Source organism: Mesoplodon densirostris, chromosome 3 (assembly GCF_025265405.1).
Source record: "Mesoplodon densirostris isolate mMesDen1 chromosome 3, mMesDen1 primary haplotype, whole genome shotgun sequence".
Lineage (NCBI taxonomy): Eukaryota > Metazoa > Chordata > Mammalia > Artiodactyla > Ziphiidae > Mesoplodon > Mesoplodon densirostris.
In genome coordinates, this window is record NC_082663.1 from 114,168,436 (window position 1) to 114,190,996 (window position 22,561).

At 41.4% G+C, this 22,561-nt stretch overlaps 1 protein-coding gene across 1 annotated transcript; it reads right to left on the minus strand.

Annotated features, from left to right (window-relative positions):
• Positions 1 to 4,049: 4,049 nt before the first annotated feature.
• On the minus strand, positions 4,050 to 21,305 carry SKP1 (S-phase kinase associated protein 1). Its single transcript, XM_060093357.1, has 6 exons — positions 21,160 to 21,305; positions 18,315 to 18,411; positions 12,390 to 12,463; positions 8,556 to 8,699; positions 5,579 to 5,719; positions 4,050 to 4,934 (listed from the first exon to the last, which is right to left on the minus strand). Exons 2-6 carry the CDS (start codon positions 18,409 to 18,411, stop codon positions 4,899 to 4,901), a joined length of 492 nt encoding a protein of 163 aa, XP_059949340.1. The 5' UTR covers positions 21,160 to 21,305; the 3' UTR covers positions 4,050 to 4,898.
• Positions 21,306 to 22,561: the final 1,256 nt, after the last annotated feature.

Genomic DNA, 22,561 nt, shown 5'->3' on the forward strand with positions numbered 1-22,561 from the left:
GGGCTCTGGACCAGATGTTCCTTTTTTATTCAGGTGTTCTCACATTCCTTTATCTGAAGTCTTCTTTCAGGCATGTGCAGTCAATGGCGGGGCGGGGGGGAATGGAGGAGTAGAAATTCGGTTCTAGACACACACACAGCCACTGTGCAAACTCCTCTTGAATATATACATATCTGAGTTTCTTCTGTATCCCCACCCTTCCTATAAGCCTCCTACGACAGAAATATCTGCAAAGCATCTGAAGCACGTAAAAGAGGATGTGAAATGGCACATTCAGCACACAAAGGAAAAATACCAATTTGCAACATATACAGGTGGAAGGTTCTGAAGGTGAGAGTACTTTTATGGAATAGGCTGATCCTCAGAGTGAAAGAAGAGGCCAGCATATAGCAGGTTAATAAGTTCAGCAAATGACTCCTGAACATGTCAAGTTCAGCAGTGTCAGCAGGTCATAAGAACTAGAGACATGGAAGCAGGTATTATTGTGAGCAACTATATTCCTCCTACAAAATGCCTCTCAGTATTGGCACACAGACCAGATATAGCCAACAGTGCAAAATACTGCAAGGAAGCAAGTATGTTATCCGTAAGTTAACAAACTGTCACTCAAAAGAAGTCCCACACTGGAAATCGCTCAAACAAGAGCCCCTTCACCAACACCGTTATGCCACCAACAATGCTGATATCCACTGACAACTCAACAGGAAGGATAGCATTCAGCCTACCTGCTTAGGTGTTCAAATGGCTAAATCTTGGGCTAAGGGACATGTTCTAAACTTACATCATTCTTCATCTTGTGTACACATACAGTTCTTACTCATTCTGTTTTTTGAAGGTATTGACTTTTAACAATAGTAACCAAGAAAAAGGCATCAAGACTCTAGTTGTAAAGTCCTCAATATTCAGAATACTTTAATAATAATAAAAACATTCTGCTTCACTCAAGAACTGCACTGCCTAACATGAGTATGATGAATACTCTTCCTACAATGTCACCAAAATTCTTTCACCAATCCAGCTTTAATATCTCTTTCCAGACTATATTCTCTAGCAGGCCTAATGACACCCAACTTCTGCTACTAGTTCCAGACTGAGCACACTGCTTTCTCCCTCACCTTGCCATCCCTCCACCCCAACCAAATCCAACTTGACCTTTGAAACCAAGTTCTTCATGGAACCTTTCCTAGACCCTTCCAGCTCTGCAGCCCCCATTTGCTCACTAATGTTCTGTCTCAGAACATTTTTATTATTCATTTCCTCCCAGCAGTATTTATCTTTGCCTCCTAAGCTACACCAAAATCTCCTAAGAAGGCAACCATGTCTTATACTGCCTACAAAGAAGCCAGGAGCTACACTTCAGGGATTTTACCATTTCATGTGCTTACCCTTTACTTGCAATCTTCTCCCTTATTCCCTTCTGGTTTTCATACAAATCCAGACAATTGAAGCTTATCACCTTTTTAAAGCACAAGCAACTCATAAGGAGAACATTTATTTGGTACCTTCCCATTTCAATGTATACTGAGCTTTATAAAAATAATCAGAAACATCTTCAAATGGAACTGGTGGCAACCAAAAGTTAAGCTTTGAAAGATGAGATTCTGATGGATGTGGATACGGTAAAGGCCATGCTCAGATCAAAGGGTCTGCTGCTCTCTTTCCCTGTGGAAACCACTTTGTCTCCCTGGTCAAACTGCCGTATTAAGAGCCTAGGCAGGACTTCCCCGGTAGCACAGTGGATAAGAATCCACCTGCCAATGCAGGGGACACGGGTTCAATCCCTGGTCCAGGAAGATCCCACATGCCATGGAGCAACTAAGCCCATGCGCCACAACTACTGAGCCTGCATGCCTAGAGCCCATGCTCCGCGACAAGAGAAGCCACCACAATGAGAAGTCCACGCACAACAAAGAGTAGCCCCCGTAAGCCGCAACCAGAGAAAGCCCGCATGATACAACGAAGACCCAACGCAGCCCAAAAAAAAATAAATAAATAAATCACGTGGTTTGGAGTATCTGCCTGCCCTGAGTCATGTGCCTATAGTGACTCACTGTTACGCTCCTCCTTCTCCAGCTAGTTCCAGACTAAGCTCAGAATTACCATGACACCATGTTACAGAGCTGCAGTCCTAGCAGTCTACCAAGTTACAATATAGATCTTGCTTAATCAATTCCAGCAGCTGATGTGTTCAAACAGTTGTAGAATAAACAAATCACAGCTATAATGCCACTTCAGGGATCTGTAACCTAAAGGGATGCCTCTGTGAATCTTTGGAAAAATATAAAAACTGTAAAGCAATACCTACTTTGTATATTAAAAGTAGATTTATGAAGGTGAGCTAATAAAATATAACAGCACCTCAAAAGAGGTTAAGAATTATTAGAAACTGTTTGAGAGCGCACATTCTTAATCCTTGACAATGTTAGGGAGAAAGTAATAAGCTAACATTCAGAAGGTGGCTGGTTTACTTTCGATCACAAGTGACCCAGAGAATCAATGAAAAGCTGAGAAGCCAAAGGACTGTCACAGAGGAGTCTTCACCACCAAGAGCACCACACTGCAGGTAGCTACTATGTCCAACTTACCCAAGACGAGGTAGGCACTAAGAGGCAGAGGCAGGACTCCAGCCTCAGTTTGACTTCATGCTACAGCATTAGCTCAGAATAACTGGGAAATGAGAGGGCAGACAGGAGAGAGTGTGTCTTTGAAGACACGTTTGCTATTATGGATAATGGGAAAGGGCCACTCACTTTCCTTGGACAAGGTGAGAGCCCGGAAAACTCTTGGTAGACATATTAAAGAAATAGAATGTAACAGGGAAGAGGGAAAAGGGTAGGAAAGTGTTGCAGCCAGTTGAAGGGGCTCTTAATATGCCTATGATTTATTTGGGTACATAATGTCCACAAATTGCCTACTTTCTCTTGGATGAGCTGTCAGATTTCTATTAAACATGAGAGTTTAAGATTATCAGGAATCTTTGTTTGTTTAAAGACAAGGGCCAAGGTCTACAGAAAGTCAAGAAGAGAACAAAATTTTAAACTACTATATTGTCTGTCCACTCAATCTTACATATTCAGAAAGATCCCAGTATCCTTTAAATATGGGTAGTGATGATATTTAGTCCTGTAATTGTAACAATTCTTGGGGGTTACAGATCAACAGCTAATAATAATAGGCTCCCACTTCCTATAAGCTGATACTTCCTTTCCAAACTAAATAGAGCATATGCTAACAATCCTGAACTTTCAAGAAAGATTTGTTTGTTATGATATTGCTAGGGATATACTTTAGGTAGTTAAACTTTTGGCAAGAGTTGACCACTGGGAAACAGCAGAAATGAGACACTCCAGCTAGGAGTGAATGCTGCTACCTTCCCCACTAAAACCAGAACAAATGGAAAAACAAGCTTACTTCCTGAGTAAAGGGAATCAGGGATCCAGAAGTAGTCGAAGGGTTTGCAATCTTTTTCTGTGAAGAGCCAGAGTAAATATTTTAGGCTTTTTGGTCAAATACAGTCTTTGTGTGTCTATTTTTTACCAATCCTTTAAAAATGTAAAAACCATTTTTAACTCACAGACTGCAAAAACAGGTTGTAGGCTAGATTTCACCCACACACAGGCTGTAGTTTGCTATCTCTGGTACAGACAACAAATGGGGATTTATGTGAGACAGCACATGGAACTTTATTATAAAGGTAGATTTGGGACAAATAAGAGTTGAAGTAAAAGCAAACTACTGTCAAGTAATAATCTGAGCCAGAAGAGCTCACAGTAAACATGAAGAGAACACATTAAGACTACATGTGAATATAGTTAATTCTAACTGGGAAAGTAAGTAAAAAGGGAACACAAGGAGGAAAGAAAAAAAATTAGAAGACAATTAGAACAGAGTCTACCAGAACCTTACTGTTATGTCGCAGCCTCCAGTGAGCCAGGACATGAACTGCCTGCAAGTCTTTTCCAACTAAACAACCATACGTAAACTTAACTTTTAATATTAAGTGAAGAGAAACATTTAAATACACAAAAAGCAAACCATTTACTACCTACTACGTAACTTACTTTTTATTGAAAGTATCTTGCATTCGTGACTGATGCTTTCTGGGTAATGCCATACATTTTAACATTAAAAGTTAAATTATTTTTTACATGCAAGTAGTGTTTATGGTTTTCCCCACATAGGATTACTGATTATAAAAAGATGACACACCACATGGGTTAAGTGTCTCTTTTAATAGAAAAGCCAGCGAACTGTCTAATTCTGTTTCCTCCCAAACCACAAACTGAGTAGTAAATGAGCCTCTAGCCAACATATTCAAAGCTGAGAGGATTAAAAATGCAAAAACAAGTCCTCAGATCCAATTAAGGGAGCCCTGCTACATACAGGCTAATCAATACCAGTGGACTCCAGGAAGCTGGAAGACATTCTGATAACCCCACTCTGATAACATTTACCTCAATCAGCCTTTTTCCAGTTTCCAACTCATGAATAAAGATAATACGTTGTTAATTCTATTTCAGAAAATTTTTTGCAAGTTGTTTTATTTACAATGCCAACTTTTAAAAGTCACTAAACTAAAGTTAACTGGACAATAAACTAGGCATAAATTGCTTTACAAAAAGAGGGAAAGCCCAAAATGCCACTTTCTATAGAGAACCCACAGTTCAATTTTATTCAGAGCAAAGAAAAAAGAACTTTTTATCATACTAGAAGAAACTGAGCCGTAAGTTTGGAATCTGTACTGAAACTACACATGCAATGAGGACAACATTCTGCTAATACAACTGATTTGCTGCTGCATTTGTGGACTGTTTTTCTAATATTAACAATTATAAACAAAGCAGTGCAACTAGTATTTGGAACAATCCTTACAGTGTTACAGCATCAGACACAAAATTTCACTTCTCCTCACACCACTGGTTCTCTTTGCGTACCTAGAAGAAGAGACAGATATAAGGAAGTACCTTAAGTAGTCTTTTCTAAGACTACTATCTAATGATTCATCAATAGCCTGTGAGGTGGGTCAGAAGGAAATCGATGGAAAACCGGAAAAACCCGGTTAACATTACGCTTCCAGGTTACCATTCCTTCCCTCCCCAGTTTTTTATTGTGCCCTGCTGAAATTATCAAGAAAAGCAAAGACAATGGGCAATTACAGCTTTAGTCACCAGAGATGACCTGCATCAACAAAATCATTCTGATCTATTCATTTCTTCCCCATTCACTAAATTGCTCTGAAGTATCCTGGCACATAATCCATAGGGCCTGCTTTTCTGAAGTCAAATATTGATGGCTTACATGTCAGGTCCCAGGTGCCAAAACTAGTAACTGCTAAGGAACAAATATCAAACAGCACCTTTGGATGAAAACTAATTGTTCTTATGCTTATAAAAGAACAGTATCATCTAAGTGCTTAGACTAAGAGACAGACCAGAGTATTTTTAGCATACAAAAGGTACCTATTTTCCCTCAGGTAAAGTCAAGACTCCTTGATATAAATACCTCTTTTCCTAGCATGCTATGGGTTTTAGTCTCTCTTGAAAAGCATTTGATCAAGAACAAGCTGTTAGCCACCTACCTGGGCTTCCTCTTCTTCAGTAAAATCATTTTTGATATTGAATGTCTTTCGAATCTCCTCAGGAGTTTTCCCCTTGATCATATTGGCAACAGTCTTGCAGGTAACATCAAGCAGACCTTTGATGTCTAAGTAGTTTGCTGCCTGTAAAGTAATTGTTGTTTTCATTAAAGTATACTTGATGCTTTAAATTAAATCCAAAGTCAGTGACTAACAATCCATATCTAACTTAGCTTAAAATACTAATTAATTTTAAGAAATTAAATGAATAAATAAATCAGACAAATTCTTCTGTGAAAGATTACTGTATGTCCCATTCTTTGTTATACCTCTGTAATATTGAGTCCTTGCGCTACATTCAGCAAACTACACTACCTCAAATGTCAAAGAATGGTCACTACTGGCAGTTGTGTACACGTGCACACACACAAACACAAGTTTGTGTTTGACAAAAATATTTAAAGAATTCAGTGATTTTCCTGGTGGTCCAGTGGTTAGGACTCTATGATCTCACTGCCAAGGGCCCAGGTTCAATCCCTGGTCGGGGAACTAAGATCCCATAAGTAGTTATAGCATTACATTTTACTGACCTTCTGATTCGACTTTTGGTTTCTTTGATTTTCTCTATTGTTTTCCTGTTTTCTATTTTACTGATTTCTGCTCTTACCTTTACTACTCCCTTTCTCTGGGATGAAATTCATCTTTCATTAGTTTCTTAAGGTAAAAGCTTAGACTGCTGATTTGAAACTTTTCTTTTTTCTTTAAAAATATTGGGCTTCCCTGGTGGCGCAGTGGTTGAGAGTCCGCCTGCCGATGCAGGGGACTAGGGTTCGTGCCCCGATCCCGGAGGATCCCACATGCCGTGGAGCGGCTGGGCCCGCGAGCCATGGCCGCGGAGCCTGTGTGTCCGGAGCCTGTGCTCCGCAACGGGAGAGGCCACAGCAGTGAGAGGCCCGCGTACAGCAAAAAAAAAAAAAAAAAAAAAAAATATTTATTTGGGGCTTCCCTGGTGGTGCAGTGGTTGAGAATCTGCCTGCCAATGCAGGGGACACAGGTTCGAGCCCTGGTCTGGGAAGATCCCACATGCTGCGGAGCAGCTTGGCCCGTGAGCCACAACTACTGAGCCTGCACATCTGGAGCCTGTGCTCCACAGCAAGAGAGGCCGCGATAGTGAGAGGCCCGCGCACCGCAACGAAGAATGGCCCCTGCTTGCCACAACTAGAGAAAGCCCTCACACAGAAACGAAGACCCAACGCAGCCAAAAATAAATAAATAAATTAAAAAATATATATATATATATATATATATTTATTTATTTATTTATTTATTTTATTTTTGGCTGCGTTGGGTCTTTGCTGCTACACGTGGGTTTCTCTAGCTGTGGCGAGTGGGAGCTACTCTTTGTTGCAGTACGTGGGCTTCTCATTGTGGTGGCTTCTCTTGTTGTGGAGCACAGGCTCTAGGCACGTGGGCTTCAGTAGCTGTGGCACAAGAGCTTGGTAGTTGTGGCTCACAGGCTCCAGAGCACAGGCTCAGTAGTTGTGGTGCATGGGCTTAGTTGCTCCGCGGCATGTGGGATCTTCCCAGACCAGGGATCGAACCCATGTTCCCTGCATTGGCAGGCGGATTCTTAACCACTGTGCCACCAGGGAAGCCCTCTTCTTTTCTAATATAGGTGTTTAGGGCTATCAATTTCCTTCTACTACTTTAGCTTCAACTCACAGATTTTCGTATGTTGTGTTTCATTTCCATTCAGTTTAAAATACTAACTCTTCTTTTGATTTCTTCGTTGACTCATTCTTCAGTAATCATTCTTTTTTTTTTTTTTTTTTTTTTTGCGGTATGTGGGCCTCTCACTGTTGTGGCCTCTCCCGTTGCGGAGCACAGGCTCCGGATGCGCAGGCCCAGCGGCCATGGCTCACGGGCCCAGCCGCTCCGCGGCATATGGGATCCTCCCAGACCGGGGCACGAACCCGTATCCCCTGCATCGGCAGGCGGACTCTTAACCACTGCGCCACCAGGGAGGCCCAGTAATCATTCTTGATTACTAAGAAATGTGTTACTTAGTTTTCAAATATTTGCAGATTTTCCAGATAGCTTTCTGTTACTGATTTCTCATTTCATTCCACTGTGATTAGAAAACATATTTTGTGTGAATTGAAACCTTTCAAATGAGATTTTGTTTTGTTTTGCTTTGGCCGTGCCACACAGCATGTGGGATCTTAGTTCCCCAACCAGATATTGAACCCGCACCCCCTGCAATGGAAGCGCGGGAGTCTTAACCACTGGACCACCAGGGAAGTTCCCCTGTGACTTGTTTTAAGGCCCACAACATGTCTATCTTGGAAGTATACACTTGAAAAGAATATGAATTCTGCTGTCATTAGTCTTCTACATCCTTATGATTCTCTGTCTACTTGTTTTATCAATTATTTAGAGACAGGTTTTGAAATCTCTAACTATGATTGTGGATTTGCCTACTTATCCTTTAGAGTTCTATTGGTTTTTGTTTCACTTTCTGGAAGTTCTGCTTTTAGGTAGAAAAACATTTAGGATTCTTATGTCCTCTTAATAATGAACAGACCACTTTATCATTATGCAATGACCCTCTTTAATCCTGGTAATATTCTTCGCTCTGAAATGTACTTTAATATAGTCACTCCAGTTTTCTTTTGGTTATTATTGTTAGCATAATATTATCTTATTCCACCCTTTAAACCTAATTGTGTCTTTATATTTAAAGTGAGTTTTTTGTAGACAGAATAGCTAACTCTTTTCTATCCAATGTGATGACCTCTAACCTTTATTTGTGGTGTTTAGACCGTTTACATTTAATGTGGTTACTGATACATGGATTTAAATATAGCACTGCAGAGTTTAGAGTTAAAATTCAGTATCAATGAATTTAACAAATTTAACTCTATGAAAAGTGCTAAAGGTATGGACTAGAAATATCTTATACTATGCATTAAAAACATACCAGTATAAGCTCAAAAAGTGTTCCTTGGTCAACTTTCAGGAATTCTTGATCCCAAACAGGGATATCATCTGTTCGCTTTTCTTTGTTCTCATCATCCTCAGGAGGAGGAGGATCATCCTTGTGGTGGGTGCACCACTGAATGACCTACAACAACAAAAGTTCATTCCTATATGGCATTTTATAACAAGGTACTTCGTTCCACTGCTGGGGCAAGGTTATTCCTACACGGGGCTAAGAACTAACTGTAAGTCAACTTGAATAATAAAGTTAGTAGCCCAGCTTGAAAAGCACAACCCTAGAGTTCATGGAAGATCTTAGATAACAGCGAACCATGAAGACAGATTACTATACTTGACCATACTAAAAAGCTCCTGTACAAAAAAACACATTAAGTCAGACAGGACAATGACTGTGAAATACCTGCAACATGTACATGCCAGCAATGGATTACCTTATAAAATATAAAATCTTAAAAATCTCTACACAGAAATGGGCTAAAGATATGAACAGGCAATTTACAAAATAAATCTGAATATGAATAGTCAAAATGGAGGAAATGCTCAGCCTCATTAAATGCAAAATTAACACTACAGATACTACTTTAGACTGTACCCCCAAAAGATAAATAAAAATCAAGATGTCAATACTAATCATTGGCAACAGTGTGAGGATAACATGAACTTTTCTACTGTAGAGTGTGAATTGGTATAATCCCTTTGAAAAGTAACCTAGGAGTACCTAGGGAAGCTAAATATGTTCATACCCTATCACCAAGCAATTCTAAACACCCTAGACACATGCACAACACTATCCAGTATAAGAACAATGCAGGAAAAGCCCAAAGTTCCCTTAGTAGTGGAATGAACACATTAAAGTTTCCAGAAGCTGATTAGCTAGACTGTGCACCATCATATAGACCACAATCTACACTGAAAGTGTTAAGTTACAGAATCTAAGTGGTAAGAAAATGGGTGTTTGCTGTATAATTTAACTTTTCTGTATAATTAACTTTTTTTTTATATTATAACGTTGGGGGAATAAACAATGCTGAGAGAAAATGGGAGAACTGAGAAATTATACTACCAGGATACAAAAAAGGGAAAGAACTACATCTAGAAGAAAAAGCCAAGCATAAAGGGCTTTAATTAAATAGCTTTTTAAGAAGTATTCCAGTAGTATAAGAAAGAAACCAGGGCTTCCCTGGTGGCGCAGGGGTTGAGTCCGCCTGCCGATGCGGGGGACACGGGTTCGTGCCCCGGTCCAGGAGTATCCCACATGCCGCGGAGCGGCTGGGTCCGTGAGCCATGGCCGCTGAGGCTGCGCGTCCGGAGCCTGTGCTCCGCAACGGGAGAGGCCACAACAGTGAGAGGCCCGCGTACCGCAAAAAAAAAAAAAAAGCTTTAAAAAAAAAGGCTACGTAAGAAATTAATGCTGATGGGAGTTTCTGGTCAGAGGAGAGACAAGGAAGGGAAATTTTACTTTACACTTTTACAGTTTTGGGGTCATATAATCAGTAAATATACTTAACTTTAAATATTGATAAGTAATAATGCAAATAGATTGGAAAAAAATTATTCTAGGTGGCCCTGTTTCACCCAATCCGTTAACTCTAACCTCTACTTCCTTGCCTGTTCACTATGATCTAGCCACCACACTAGCCTCCCTGCCTTACCTCAAAAGACAGGACATGCTCTTATCTTAGGGTCACTGCACTTACTCCCATTGCCCAGAGCTTTCTTCCCCCACATATTCATGTCTCTGTTCCAAGATGCACTTCTCACAGTAAGGCATTTCCTGACCATCTTTATTTTACAAATAGCCAACTCCCCCCTACCATCCCACTTATAGTCCACAGCTTCTCCATCTGACATATTTGTGTTGTATGCTTCCCACACACCTTCAGAACGTATACTACCTAAGAATAGATCTTGTCTCTTTAGTTCACTGTTGTACCTCCAGCACCTAAAAAATGCCTGGAATTTGAATGAATGCAAGTCAAAGTCCTTTTAGAAGCATATTACATTAGCATAAGATAGAATGTTAATTTGCAACACAAAACCCAGAAGTCAGAAAGGAGATCTGGGCTTCCCTGGTGGCTCAGTGGTTGAGAATCCACCTGCCAATGCAGGGGACACGGGTTCGAGCCCTGGTCCAGGAGGATCCCACATGCCGCGGAGCAACTAAGCCCATGTGCCACAACTACTCAGCCTGCGCTCTAGAGCCTGAGAGCCACAACTACTGAAGCCCGCAAGCCACAACTACTGAAGCCTGCCTGCCTGGAGCCCATGCTCTGCAACAAGAGAAGCCATCGCAATGAGAAGCCCGCGCACCGCAATGAAGAGTAGCCCCCGCTCGTCGCAACTAGAGAAAGCCCGCGTACAGCAACGAAGACCCAACGCAGCCAAAAATAAATAAAAAATAATAAAAAAGGAGATCTAACTAGATAAAAATATAAACCTGTGAATTGACCTAAGACAAGCAAAATGGTAAAAACTACATAAAGAACTCCTATAAAAAGCCTATTAAGACTACAAAATGGGTGAACCTTGAAAACATTACGCTAAGCGAAATAAGCCAGACACAAAAGAATATCCTATGATCCCATTTTTATAAGATAGCCCAGTATAGTCAAATTCACAGAGACAGAATACAGAATAGTGGTTACAAGGGGCTTTTTACCCAGACTAGGGATATTAAAAAGATTGGTAATAGCCAATCATGGTAAGAATATGGAAAAATATGCAGGGTCAAGAGAAAGCATAAAATGCAACTGCATATGGTCAATGACTCTGAAAATTCCTTAGGAAGGGGCCAACTGGAAATGATCGTTCCCATCTCTAAGCCTAGCCAGTTTTCCCCGCAATGTGGAAACTGGCTGCTGTTTCTTCAGAAGAGCATTCAGTTAAACAGCTGGCTCTATTAAGGAGCCATATGCTCTGAAACACTAAAATCCTATTCAATGTGGAGGGCTGGGGAATTCCCAGGTGGTCCAATGGTTAGGACTCGGTGTTTTCACTACCATGGGCCCAGGTTCAATCCCTGGTCGGGGAACTAAGATCCCTGCAAGCTGCGCACAATGCAGCCAAAAAAATATGTAGAGGGCTGTTTATGCTTAGACACAGGGTAAGGTGATCAACTAAAAAAAAAGAAACAAACCAAAAAAAGCACGTATCTTGTTCTCAAACTCCTTTTTTTAAATTTTTTTTTATTTTTGGCTGCATTGGGCCTTCATTGCTGTGTGTGGGCTTTCTCTACTTGCGGCGAGCAGGGGCTACTCTTCGTTGTGGTGCGCGGGCTTCTCATTGTGGTGGCTTCTCTTGTTGCGGAGCACGGGCTCTAGGCACGTGAGCTCAGTAGTTGTGGCTCGCAAGCTCTAGAGCACAGGCTCAGTAGTTGTGGTGCACGGGCTTAGTTGCTCCACGGCATGTGGGGTCTTCCTGGACCAGGGCTCGAACCCATGTGCCCTGCATTGGCAGGCAGATTCTTAACCACTGACCACCAGGGAAGTCCCTCAAACTCTTTTTGAGGCATACCCATTCAGTAGACAAGCAATACAAAAAAATTTCCCTTTTTGCTAAGCACATACCATTATATTTCAATAATTTAAATGTGTTAATGAAAAAGACTAGACAACTTAAATATTCACAGGGCCTGGTTAAACTAAAATAAATATCTTAGTCATAATCTTACTATATAGTTATTGTTTTTGTTTTGTTTTTAAGGAAGGTATCTATATATCAATATAGAAATATCACCAGGATATTGTTAATGAGAAAAGGGATATATATATATATATATATATATATATATATATGGGTATAGTTGCTACCTTACCTTTTTTAATATTGCTGCATTAACATTTGGCAAGGGGACTGGATCATCATCTCCTTCATCATCCATTCCCAAATCTAAGTAAACCAGAAGAGTTGCCATTATTTTCTAGCCCCACTATAACAACCAGGCTGTTTCAAACAAGTAACTTGTAAGACATGTTATCTGAAAGACTATAAAAGTACTTTACTAAGAATAGTTCTCTTGAAAGTATTTAAAACTGGCGGTTCCTAGCAACAGGTCCATGAACCACCCAAAACTATATAAAAATGTGTGAGAAGACAAATATAGGATTACATAAAAAGAGTTTTCTTCATTAGGAGGAAAAGTGATTTAATAAATGGGATTGAGATAACTGGGTAACCACCTGGGAAAAAATTAAAGCTAGACGCTTACCCTTACTCTTTATACCAAACTTTAGATGGACTGCACTTAGGAAAATAAAACAATGTGAGGTATTGCAGAAGTAACAGAATCTTAATCTGTTAAAATCTGAAGCCCAAAAATGTATACACACACACACACACACACACACACAAAACACATCGTGCAGCCACTGACAAAAAACAAGGCAGGCAGCTCCATACATACTGGTCTGATTTCAAGATTAAAGTTTTTAAAAGCCAGGTATAAAAGATAAATGTTACCTGAATAAAAATAGGAATATACTTATATTTATATTTAAAATATCTTCAAAAGGATATACAAGGAATTGTTAATATTATGTCTAAGGTAGTTAATGAGAACATGGGTTGAGAGACGTAGTTTCAACATATACCCTTTAGTGTTATTCATCACATACATACTACTTATAATTTTGAATATATAGGTTTCTCTAATAAAAAGTCCTAACTTTTAGACTATCAAAGTGGTTGCTGAGCTCCAAAGAGAAAACTTAAAATCTGTATGTTACTTAAAGGTTCTAAATAAGAGTAGAACCCAAATGGGTCCATCCTTCAGTTTCTACAGGACTAAAAAAGAGCTGCCAAAGAAACTTATGTAACAGAAGTACCAAGATCAGAGGTCAAAAGTACTGCATTGCTATACTGGTTGTAGCACAGCACCAGTTATGCTGACACAGTTAAGTGCTGAGGCATACATTTGAGTCCCTAATATATAGCTGTGCTAGGCAGGGAAGAATCAGCAATGAATACAGGAGGATGGGAGGAACTGTTGCAATTTTAGATAGAGTTGCTCAGGATGCCTCACAGAGAAGATGACATTTTAATTAAAATCCTAAAAGAGAGAACACCTAGGAGAGGAAATGGCAAATGCAAAGGCCTTCTGATAGTGTCCTAAAAACACTAAGGAATCTAGTGTTACAAGAGCAGAGTTAGCCAGGATGAAAGGAGATGACAAGGCCCTAATAGGGCCTTCTGCAATTTGGCTACTATATTGGTAAGAGATAGCAGAGAGCAGGAGGGGAAAGAGGGAAACCAATTATGGGGCTAGCAATGATCCAGGCAAGTACAAGTGGCTTGTACAAGGTATATAGCTATGGCAGAAGAAATAGTCCAATTCTGTATGCATTTTGAAGTGAGAGGCAACAGGATTTGCCAACAGATGGAAAGCAGAATGTGAAAGGAGTTAGCGATGGCTAAGGCTTATAACATGAAGAACCAGATGGATGGAGCTGCCACTGGAGTTGCCACTAATTGATATGGGGAAGGTTGTCAGAGAACTTGTTTTAGAGGGCAGGGAATCAAGAATTCTAGTTTGGGGACTTCCCTAGTGGCACAGTGGTTAAGAATCTGCCTGCCAGTGCAGGGAACACGGGTTCAAGCCCTGGTCCGGGAAGATCCCACATGCCACAGAGCAACTAAGCCCATGCGCCACAACTACTGAGCCCGTGCGCCACAACTATTGAAACCCACGTACCTAGAGCCCGTGCTCTGCAACGAGAAGCCACCACAATAAGAAGCCTGTGCACCACAACAAAGAGTAGCCCCCACTCGCTGCAACTAGAGAAGGCTCGCATGCAGCAACAAAGACCCAATGCAGCCAAAAATAAATTTAAAAAAAGAAAACAATTCTAGTTTAATAAGTTTGAGATATCTATTGGATATTCAATGGTAGACCAAGAAGTTAAATATGCAAGTCTAAAAATCAAAAGAAGAGATTAGAACTGTAGGTAAGTTTGGGAAATGATGTATAAATGATTTATAACACTATGAGTCTAGCTGAGGTAACCAAGGGAATGACTGAGTATTGATACAGTGAAGAGGTACAATGATTAAGCAAACTCCAGGGAAATGAAGGCTTTAAAGATGGGGAGACAGGTTGTCAGTGAGCTAAGTATTAAGTATCCTGAAAGCCAAATGTAGAAGGGACTGATCTACTGTCAAAGGCTATCAATAAGTCTAGATGAGAAATGAAACAATGCACTTGACAACATGGAGATCAATGAGTTTAACAAGCTTCTCCAGTGGAGTGGTAAGGATGAGAGTATATTCAAAAAGTATCCTATTTTCCTGTATGAGTACATTCACTCATCTCCCCTCTATTCCTCCCCACCAATGCCTTTACCTGATCCCTTCTCTGCTGAGAGTAAAACTATAAAATGGCAATATTTCAATTTGGATCAAGCCACTTACGGTTTTCTTGAACTAGTATGAAGTATTTTTAACTCAGAGGGGAGAAAAAGAATTTATACTATGGAAAATACATGTGTTTGGGGAATGAACAGATTAGAGGAAATGAAATACAGAAGACCAGCTTGTTTAGATACAAATGTTATTTGGAAGAAGGCTTAAGTCACATTAAAAATAAGGGCCTTAGAGTTGTAAAGGATCACTTCTCTAGCATTTAAACTGAGGATTTGAAATGGTTTTTGCTTTTAGACTGAATGCACAAGTACCAACAGTCATTCCTTTAAGCTATTTAGTTTCAAGGACTTCTGAAAGACACCTGTATCCTGATACCACAACCTGGACCTGAAGAAATGAGTCAATACATGTGTACACATGCCAAGATTTTCACTTCTGATTGTCCACTGATTAGAAGATTTTATTTCAATACACTCCAGTCTTCAAGAGGCTAGAATTCTATATAAACCACTGGTACTTAAGATAAAGCCATTCACCTCTGATGCCCAAAGCTATGAAAGGAAAGAAACATTTTAACTGTTGCTATCTATCATCCACTTGCTTCATTGATCAAAGTTGGCAGAAAACCTTCAAGCAGCCCTATGTTCCTACACTGGCAAATGCTTCTTTGAAGCAGCACAGGAGAGATTAGTGTGCCAGGCACCAACTAAGATGAAATAAAGCAAGTATTCAGGCAGCAATTTTGTTATCAGTTTCTACATCTTCTAGATAAAGCCTTACTCACCTGCCTTTAGGGACACCTGGATAACTTTCACACTCTTTTATCAGTGACCATACTATAGTTCTTCATTCAACTGTTCATCAACTGTTGATGAACAGTGACTGTGGGTTGTACCAAGGGGGTTACAACTTAATAGAAGTCATCTATGTAAGTCACCAGGGTGCAGGACTGTAAGTGCCACATAACTGGTGTCAATTACCAAAAACAACTTTATGTTCAGCTTTTATTTTCTATTAGAAAACAGGAAAAAAACTAAAAAGAAAACCGAAAAGAATATGTTCAGCTTTTATTTTCTATTAGAAAACAGAAGACAAACCTTCTGCAGCGTAGCTTCTGCCTCTACCACACCTAATACTTGCTGTTAGAAGTCTTCTAACTTATTACCCCTGAAATCCTAAGTGACCAGTCTGCAGTATATGAATCTGATAATCACTCTGGTCACTTCAAAATGCCTCCCTTTTCCCTTGGCTTCCTACTCCACATATTCTCCACTTCTGACTTCACTCTTAACAGCCCATCCTGGCCCCAATATGGCCACCTGCCAAGCTCATTTACTTCCACAGATATATATATATATATATATATATACATACTCCTATAACCCACCATACAAAGTCAGTCTATCTCCAGCAGCCTACAACTCAGGGACCAAGATCCACATACTCAACTGACTAGTAGCTTATCACAAAGATCTTCTGAGGGAATCTCTAACATACACAACATGTTCAAGCTCAGAGTCATTTTCTTTCCATTCCCCTCGAACCTGTTCCTCAGCTCTATCAACTACAAGTATCACGATCACAACCCCAATTAAAAACCTCAATTTTTAAAAAACACATCCTGTCTACTTTACCTCACAATGATCTCCCAAAACATCTTAATTTGACTAGATTTGAAATATCACCTCACTAGTACTACACACTGCACTCTCTCCACAAGCCTAAAGAATAACATCAGCCAAGAAGTTCCCATAGCACCACTTGGCACAATTTTATTAACGCACTAATTATACCATGTGACCGTTAGCCTTGTTTGGTGTCTATCTCCCTGCCTAGTTTATAAATCCTTCAAGAGCAAAGACCACTTCTCACTTACCTTCTTTTCACCAGCACCAGGACTTATTCTTTGCCTGCCTTTCTGCTCTCATTGAACACTGACTACTATATCTCCCGCTAATGCTTGGCATATAACTCTTTAATTAAATATCTATAAGTTACAGATAAACAAAAACTTTTGATATTTGAGTGCACTCAGCCCTCCGTATCTGCAGGTCCCACATCCTCGGATTCAACCATGGATAGAAAGTATTAAAAAATAAAAATTTTAGAATTCCAGAAAGTTCCAAAAAGCTAAATTTGAATTTACATAGCATTTATGGTGTTATTAGGTATAAATATCTAGAGATAATTTAAAGTATAAGGGAGAATGTATGTAGGTTATATGCAAATACTACACCATTTTATATAAGTAATTTGAGTATCCATGGATTTTGGTATCCATAGGGGGTCCTGGAACCAGTCCCCTGCAGATATGGAGACAAATGTACTGAAGAACATTCTTATTACTACTGTTTTTTTCCCACCAATTCTAGAAACTGATTTGTATGTCTCCATATACTATTAATGTCTACCAACCCACTGATAATACTAATTAGAGATCCAGGGCTTCCCTGGTGGCGCAGTGGTTAAGAATCCACCTGCCAACACAGGGGACGTGGGTTTGAGCCCTGGTCCAGAAAGATCCCACATGCCGCAGAGCAACTAAGCCCGTGCGCCACAACTACTGAGCCTGTGCCCTAGAGCCCACGAGCCACAACTTCTGAAGCCTGTGCACCGAGAGCCTATGCTCTGTAACAAGAGAAGCCACTGCAATGAGAAGTCCGCGCACCACAAGGAAAAGTAGCCCCCACTCGCCGCAACTAGAGAAAGCCCGCGCGCAACAACGAAGACCCAACTGAGCCAAAAATTAATTAATTAATTAATTAATTTGTTTAAAAAAGAGAGATCCATGTTAACTAGTAAAAGTTTCAAAACGTTGCAGGACCTGTTTTCTTGCCTTCCTTCTTTGATGCACTGCATATATGCTTTGCAGCAGTTTCAGAGGAATGACAAAACAGAAAAAAGGGAAGACTTGGTTAAAAAAAAAAAAGAAAGAAAGAAACAGACATCTACTCAGTTTACAATCTACTCAGCTTACTCCCGCTGTTGAAACAAGGTGTTCTATTTAGCTACCATATATAAGGTATCTCTTTTCCAAAGGCATTAGTTTTTGTCATTAGAAATTATGAACACAAATTTACTTGAAAGAGAAATGGGCCATTGTCTGAGGCTTGGAAATCATTTCAGTATTAACTTATGGTATTATCTACCTAATAAGGGAAAAAACTCAGTAATTCAAAAAATGCAGAAAAAATTGACCTGTACCAAAAAAAAAAAAAAAAATGCAGTTAATACTTTAAAGAAAAAAAAGTGAACTTTACCCCTTCATACCCCTGAGAGTTTTCTGACAGATTGTTACTTCTGTAGATTCGATGCTCACAGGTTATATCAAGCTACTCATTTCTTTCCCTTTCCCCTGACCCACGTTTTCTAATAAACTTACCTTCCAACATGGTCTTAATAGTCACAGATTGTTTCGCAATTTCAACATCAACTTCAAATATCTCTCCATCAGAACTCTGCAACTTAATTGAAGGCATCTAAAAAAAGGTATTATATTGAATTTGAAATTTAAGAGATATTACTTCTATACAAACTACATTTCAAACTACAGTCTGTTAGACACCTTCTAACTTATTAACCGTAAAACCCTAAGGACCTATAGTATATACCCCTATAAAACACTAAGTCATTATTCACAGGCTAGCACACAAGTGTTTCTATAAAAATTTTGTCAAAGTATAACTCCTAGGAACAGAAGCTTTTAAAGCCTGCCCTAGTGAATTCATTTCTAGTGTAAGTTTTAGAATTAACACTTTATATTTTTGATGCAAAATGTATCTAAAATGGACTTATTCTTTGCCCGCCTTTCTGCTTTCACTGAACACTGACTACTCCACCTGCAAACCTGAGGGAGGTGAGTCCAAAATAAACAAAGCTACTAAATAAGATAGTAATTTTCCCACAGTGAGACTTACCAGTGAAAAATGAGTTCAGATCCAAAGAGTAGATCAGGATATACTTATTTATGTTTGGATCAATGCAAGACCATACACAAAAGAATAAAATATTTTAAGGTTAAGCAGATGTTGTAAACCTAGTAAATTTCAGAGTCCTTTTTACCTTTCATTACTGACTGTCCAGGTGTCCAAGTTTGAGATCTCCTGCCAAAGTCCTCATAGTAATAACTTATTACTTGTGCCAAAAATGTATTTATTAACTCAGATTAATTATGAGTCATTAGGAAAAAGACACCTCTTACATAAAAGTTAATTAAGCAATTAACTTCAAAAGACTTGAGTTTTGGCAAAAAAAACAAAACATACAAACAAAAAAACACCTCTTTAAAATTAAAAGTTCTAAGCTTCTAAGCCAGCAATTTCTTACCATATTCAGATTCTTGGGGGAGTGGCGCAGGGGAGGGGGGAATGGCAACAATACCTGACTGTAAAAATTCAAAACCTCTTTAAATTTCAAGTATAGATTTTTTTTTAAGGTCCATCATAATCCTGCGATGTCGTTATAACTTAAAAACATAGAATTTGGCATTTAAAACACTGATCGAACCTTTTTAGGTCCCAAGACTTAAGACCCATTAAATCAGCTAAAATATTCATTCCGCTTTCCCCAGACAATTGTCTCCATTTCCCAAACAACAAGCTGTTAAGGCAAGGAAGCAAAAAGGTAAAGCTGTTTTAAAACCAGCCACTGAAATATCCAGCTCTCACCCATCCATGGGTGGAGTGAATCAGATTTCATTTTACAGTTCACATATATGTCTGCTTTTCCGTGTTGCTCAGTACTTGCCAATAATGCAGTTGTCCTGCTCCATGGAGAAAGACCCAGAGCAGAGGACCTTCTCTGTGACAAGGCAATAACAAAAGGTATCCCCAAAAGAAATATTTTAACGTGAGCTCAATTTTTAATTACGAAACATTCTATGATCTTTTTATGTTCCACAGTACTGGAGTGAACATTATAGAATCAAGAGTCTGGCAACACAGTTGATAAAATTACTTTTAAGCAAGACGAATATTTCATATTTCAAATAACTTTTGATAAACAGCAAGATCTGCTTAGTCATAGTCAAATTCGTCTATTAGGTTACTCCTAAGGGAGCTGAGATCTTAATAAATAGCAGAGAAACAATCGGTTAATCTGTAATTCGATGCACTTTGTAACGCTAAACTTGGTACTCAAAGACAACTTTTTTAGTGTTTTACAGCTGGAATTCAGAGCAAAATTTTCGTATAACGATGGGTGAAATTTTGTTTGACGTGCTTTCAAGACCATTCCTTCAATTCCTTATGCTCCAGTACTTGTAAATCACTCTCTCTGAGTGGGTTCTATCAACACCATAAAGGAAAAAACCTGTTTTAAGAGACTCGAAATTCTGACACCTCTTTTTAGAGGGTAGAGTGAAATCTGCATTGCTCGATGACACAGAAACATTCTACTGTAACGCTCTGATGAAAAAAATCATGACCCAAAACCTAAACCTGAAGTCTCCATTAAGAAAGTAAACCGAAGCAGGTGAATGTCCTACCCCTTCAAAAACCAGGCACCTCGAGTTAGGAGTTAGAGCACCTAAAAGCCACACCACTATGACGATGGCATCTGCCATTACAACAATGGTTTCAGCAAGCCCAGGCTGTGGTAAAGTAATGGGAGAGAAATATTCCGAAGGACCAGGCGGCTCTCTGCCAAGATTCGGACCCAGCACAGTTAGCCAGGACCGGTGACTAGCGACGCTAGATACAGGGGCGAGAAAAGGATGGGTGCCAAGAATCCAGCGCTCCCGGGCTACCACCGCCACGCTTCCTCCGGACACCAAAACAACAAACACGGACACACGCCTACGCTCACGACAGCCCCGGTAACTCCATTAAAAGCTCCGCCGCCACGCTCGCCCTGGGTGCCAGTGGCTGGCAGGCTCAACGCCAAGCGAGGCCCCCGGCCCCAGCCTGGGCCCTCAGCCGAGCTCCGCCACAGCTGACGGTCGCCCCGTACAGAGAAGGCCTAATCTCGGGTTCGGCTTGCACCTTCTCCCTCCCGCCCGCCCGCCTGGGCACCCACGGGGCGCCTTGAAGACGCGAGGCTAGAGGAGGCCTCGCCGAGTCGAGGGGCGGGGTGGGAGCACAAGGCCGACAACGGGTTCCAAACAGCCTGAGGGAAGGCCAGGCCCAGGTGCCTCCCGCCTCCAGCAGGGCCAAAGCACCAGCGGTGCGGCCACCAGCTCGCAATCCGCGGCGCCACCGCCCCTCCCAGCTCCATCGGCGGCTACTCACAGTGTTAGGATTCAAGGAGATGGCGGGCCAGAGGCTGATGAGAGCAGGGCGAGGTCTGCAAATAAAAAAAAAAAAACCCACAGAAAAGCGGAGAACAAGGCCAACACTGCGGAGCGGCGCGTCGTCTGCCTTTATATGAGCGGGCGCAGGCGCCGAGGACCCTGGCGCCCGTTACGTCACAGAGCCGGCGGGGCTGGCCGCCGAGATCGCCTGACGGCAGGCGGAGGCAGGCCGGGCGGACCAGGCGGAGACGCGGCGGGGCGGGGCGAGGCGAGGCGCGGCGGGCCTTGATTCTCACCCCCTCCCTCGAAAGCTCGGCTCGGTCTCCTCAAAGCGGGAACGGAGGACTGGCTGTGGTACTCCACGGCCTGCGAGGGTCCTTCAGGCGGGGGCTGTCCTAAGCTGAATTAAAGACCCCAGACCTGAAAAGCCTAGAAGCCGCGAGCGGAGGAGGAGGAGGAGGAGGAGGAGGAAGGGGGAGGGACGGGGTGGGGGGAGAGGGACGGGGGAGGGGGGAGGAAGAGAGAGGTGTTCTCCGGCGTGTGTGTTGAGGGTGGTGTTTGGGAGGGGCTACGGCTCCCTTTCAGGACGGGGAAACTGGGACTCCGAGAAAGAATGGGAGCTGGCCTTTCCAGTCAGCGCTGTGAGATTCTGCTCAGGGTCTCAATGTCCTCCCCTGAACCTAATAGGAGTTAGCTCACTCTCCACAATAATCCATGCGGTGAAGTATCGCTACCCTTTTTTATTTGTAAGGGAACAGGTTCAGAAAGGTCCAGTGGCAGAGCAAGGATTTTTTGATACTCTTAACCCCTATTGCCTATCGTTGACTTCTGAAGAGGCCTCCAAGTAACCACTCTTGCAGAGAAACCCCAAGTGTACAGAGGACGCCTCTCTCTGCCAATGAATATCCATTCATTCAGCAGAAGTGTACTGGGGACGGGGGTGGGGGCGTGGAGGGGAGCGGGGCGGTGAAGAGCCACCGGGCGAGATTCTGCAGCGAACCAGGCAGCCAGGATCCAGCCTGCACAGAACTCTTGTATGGGATGCTTCCTGAGGGCTGTGTGATAGTCTCCCTAGGATGAAGCCAACCATTAAGGGAAAGGGGTTAGTCTGAAAATTCCCACCCCGCCCGCCCCCCATCCTCTCCAGTCAGAGACTGACTAGCTCTACCCTGCTCTGCTTAGGGAACATCACCACCCCTCCCTAGGAGACGAAGGCGCCAGGCTCAGTTAACCAGCAGGCACGTGATGGTATTCCTGACGCCAGAGAAACAAAAGACACTTCCACAGAGGGCCCCCTAAAGAAATCAGAGGCCTACAGCTCTTCTGGGAAGAGACTGGGCAGGGAGGCCAAGCAGCTCCTTGGGTTACCAGGTCTTTGTCTACTAGCTGTGGTATCCAGT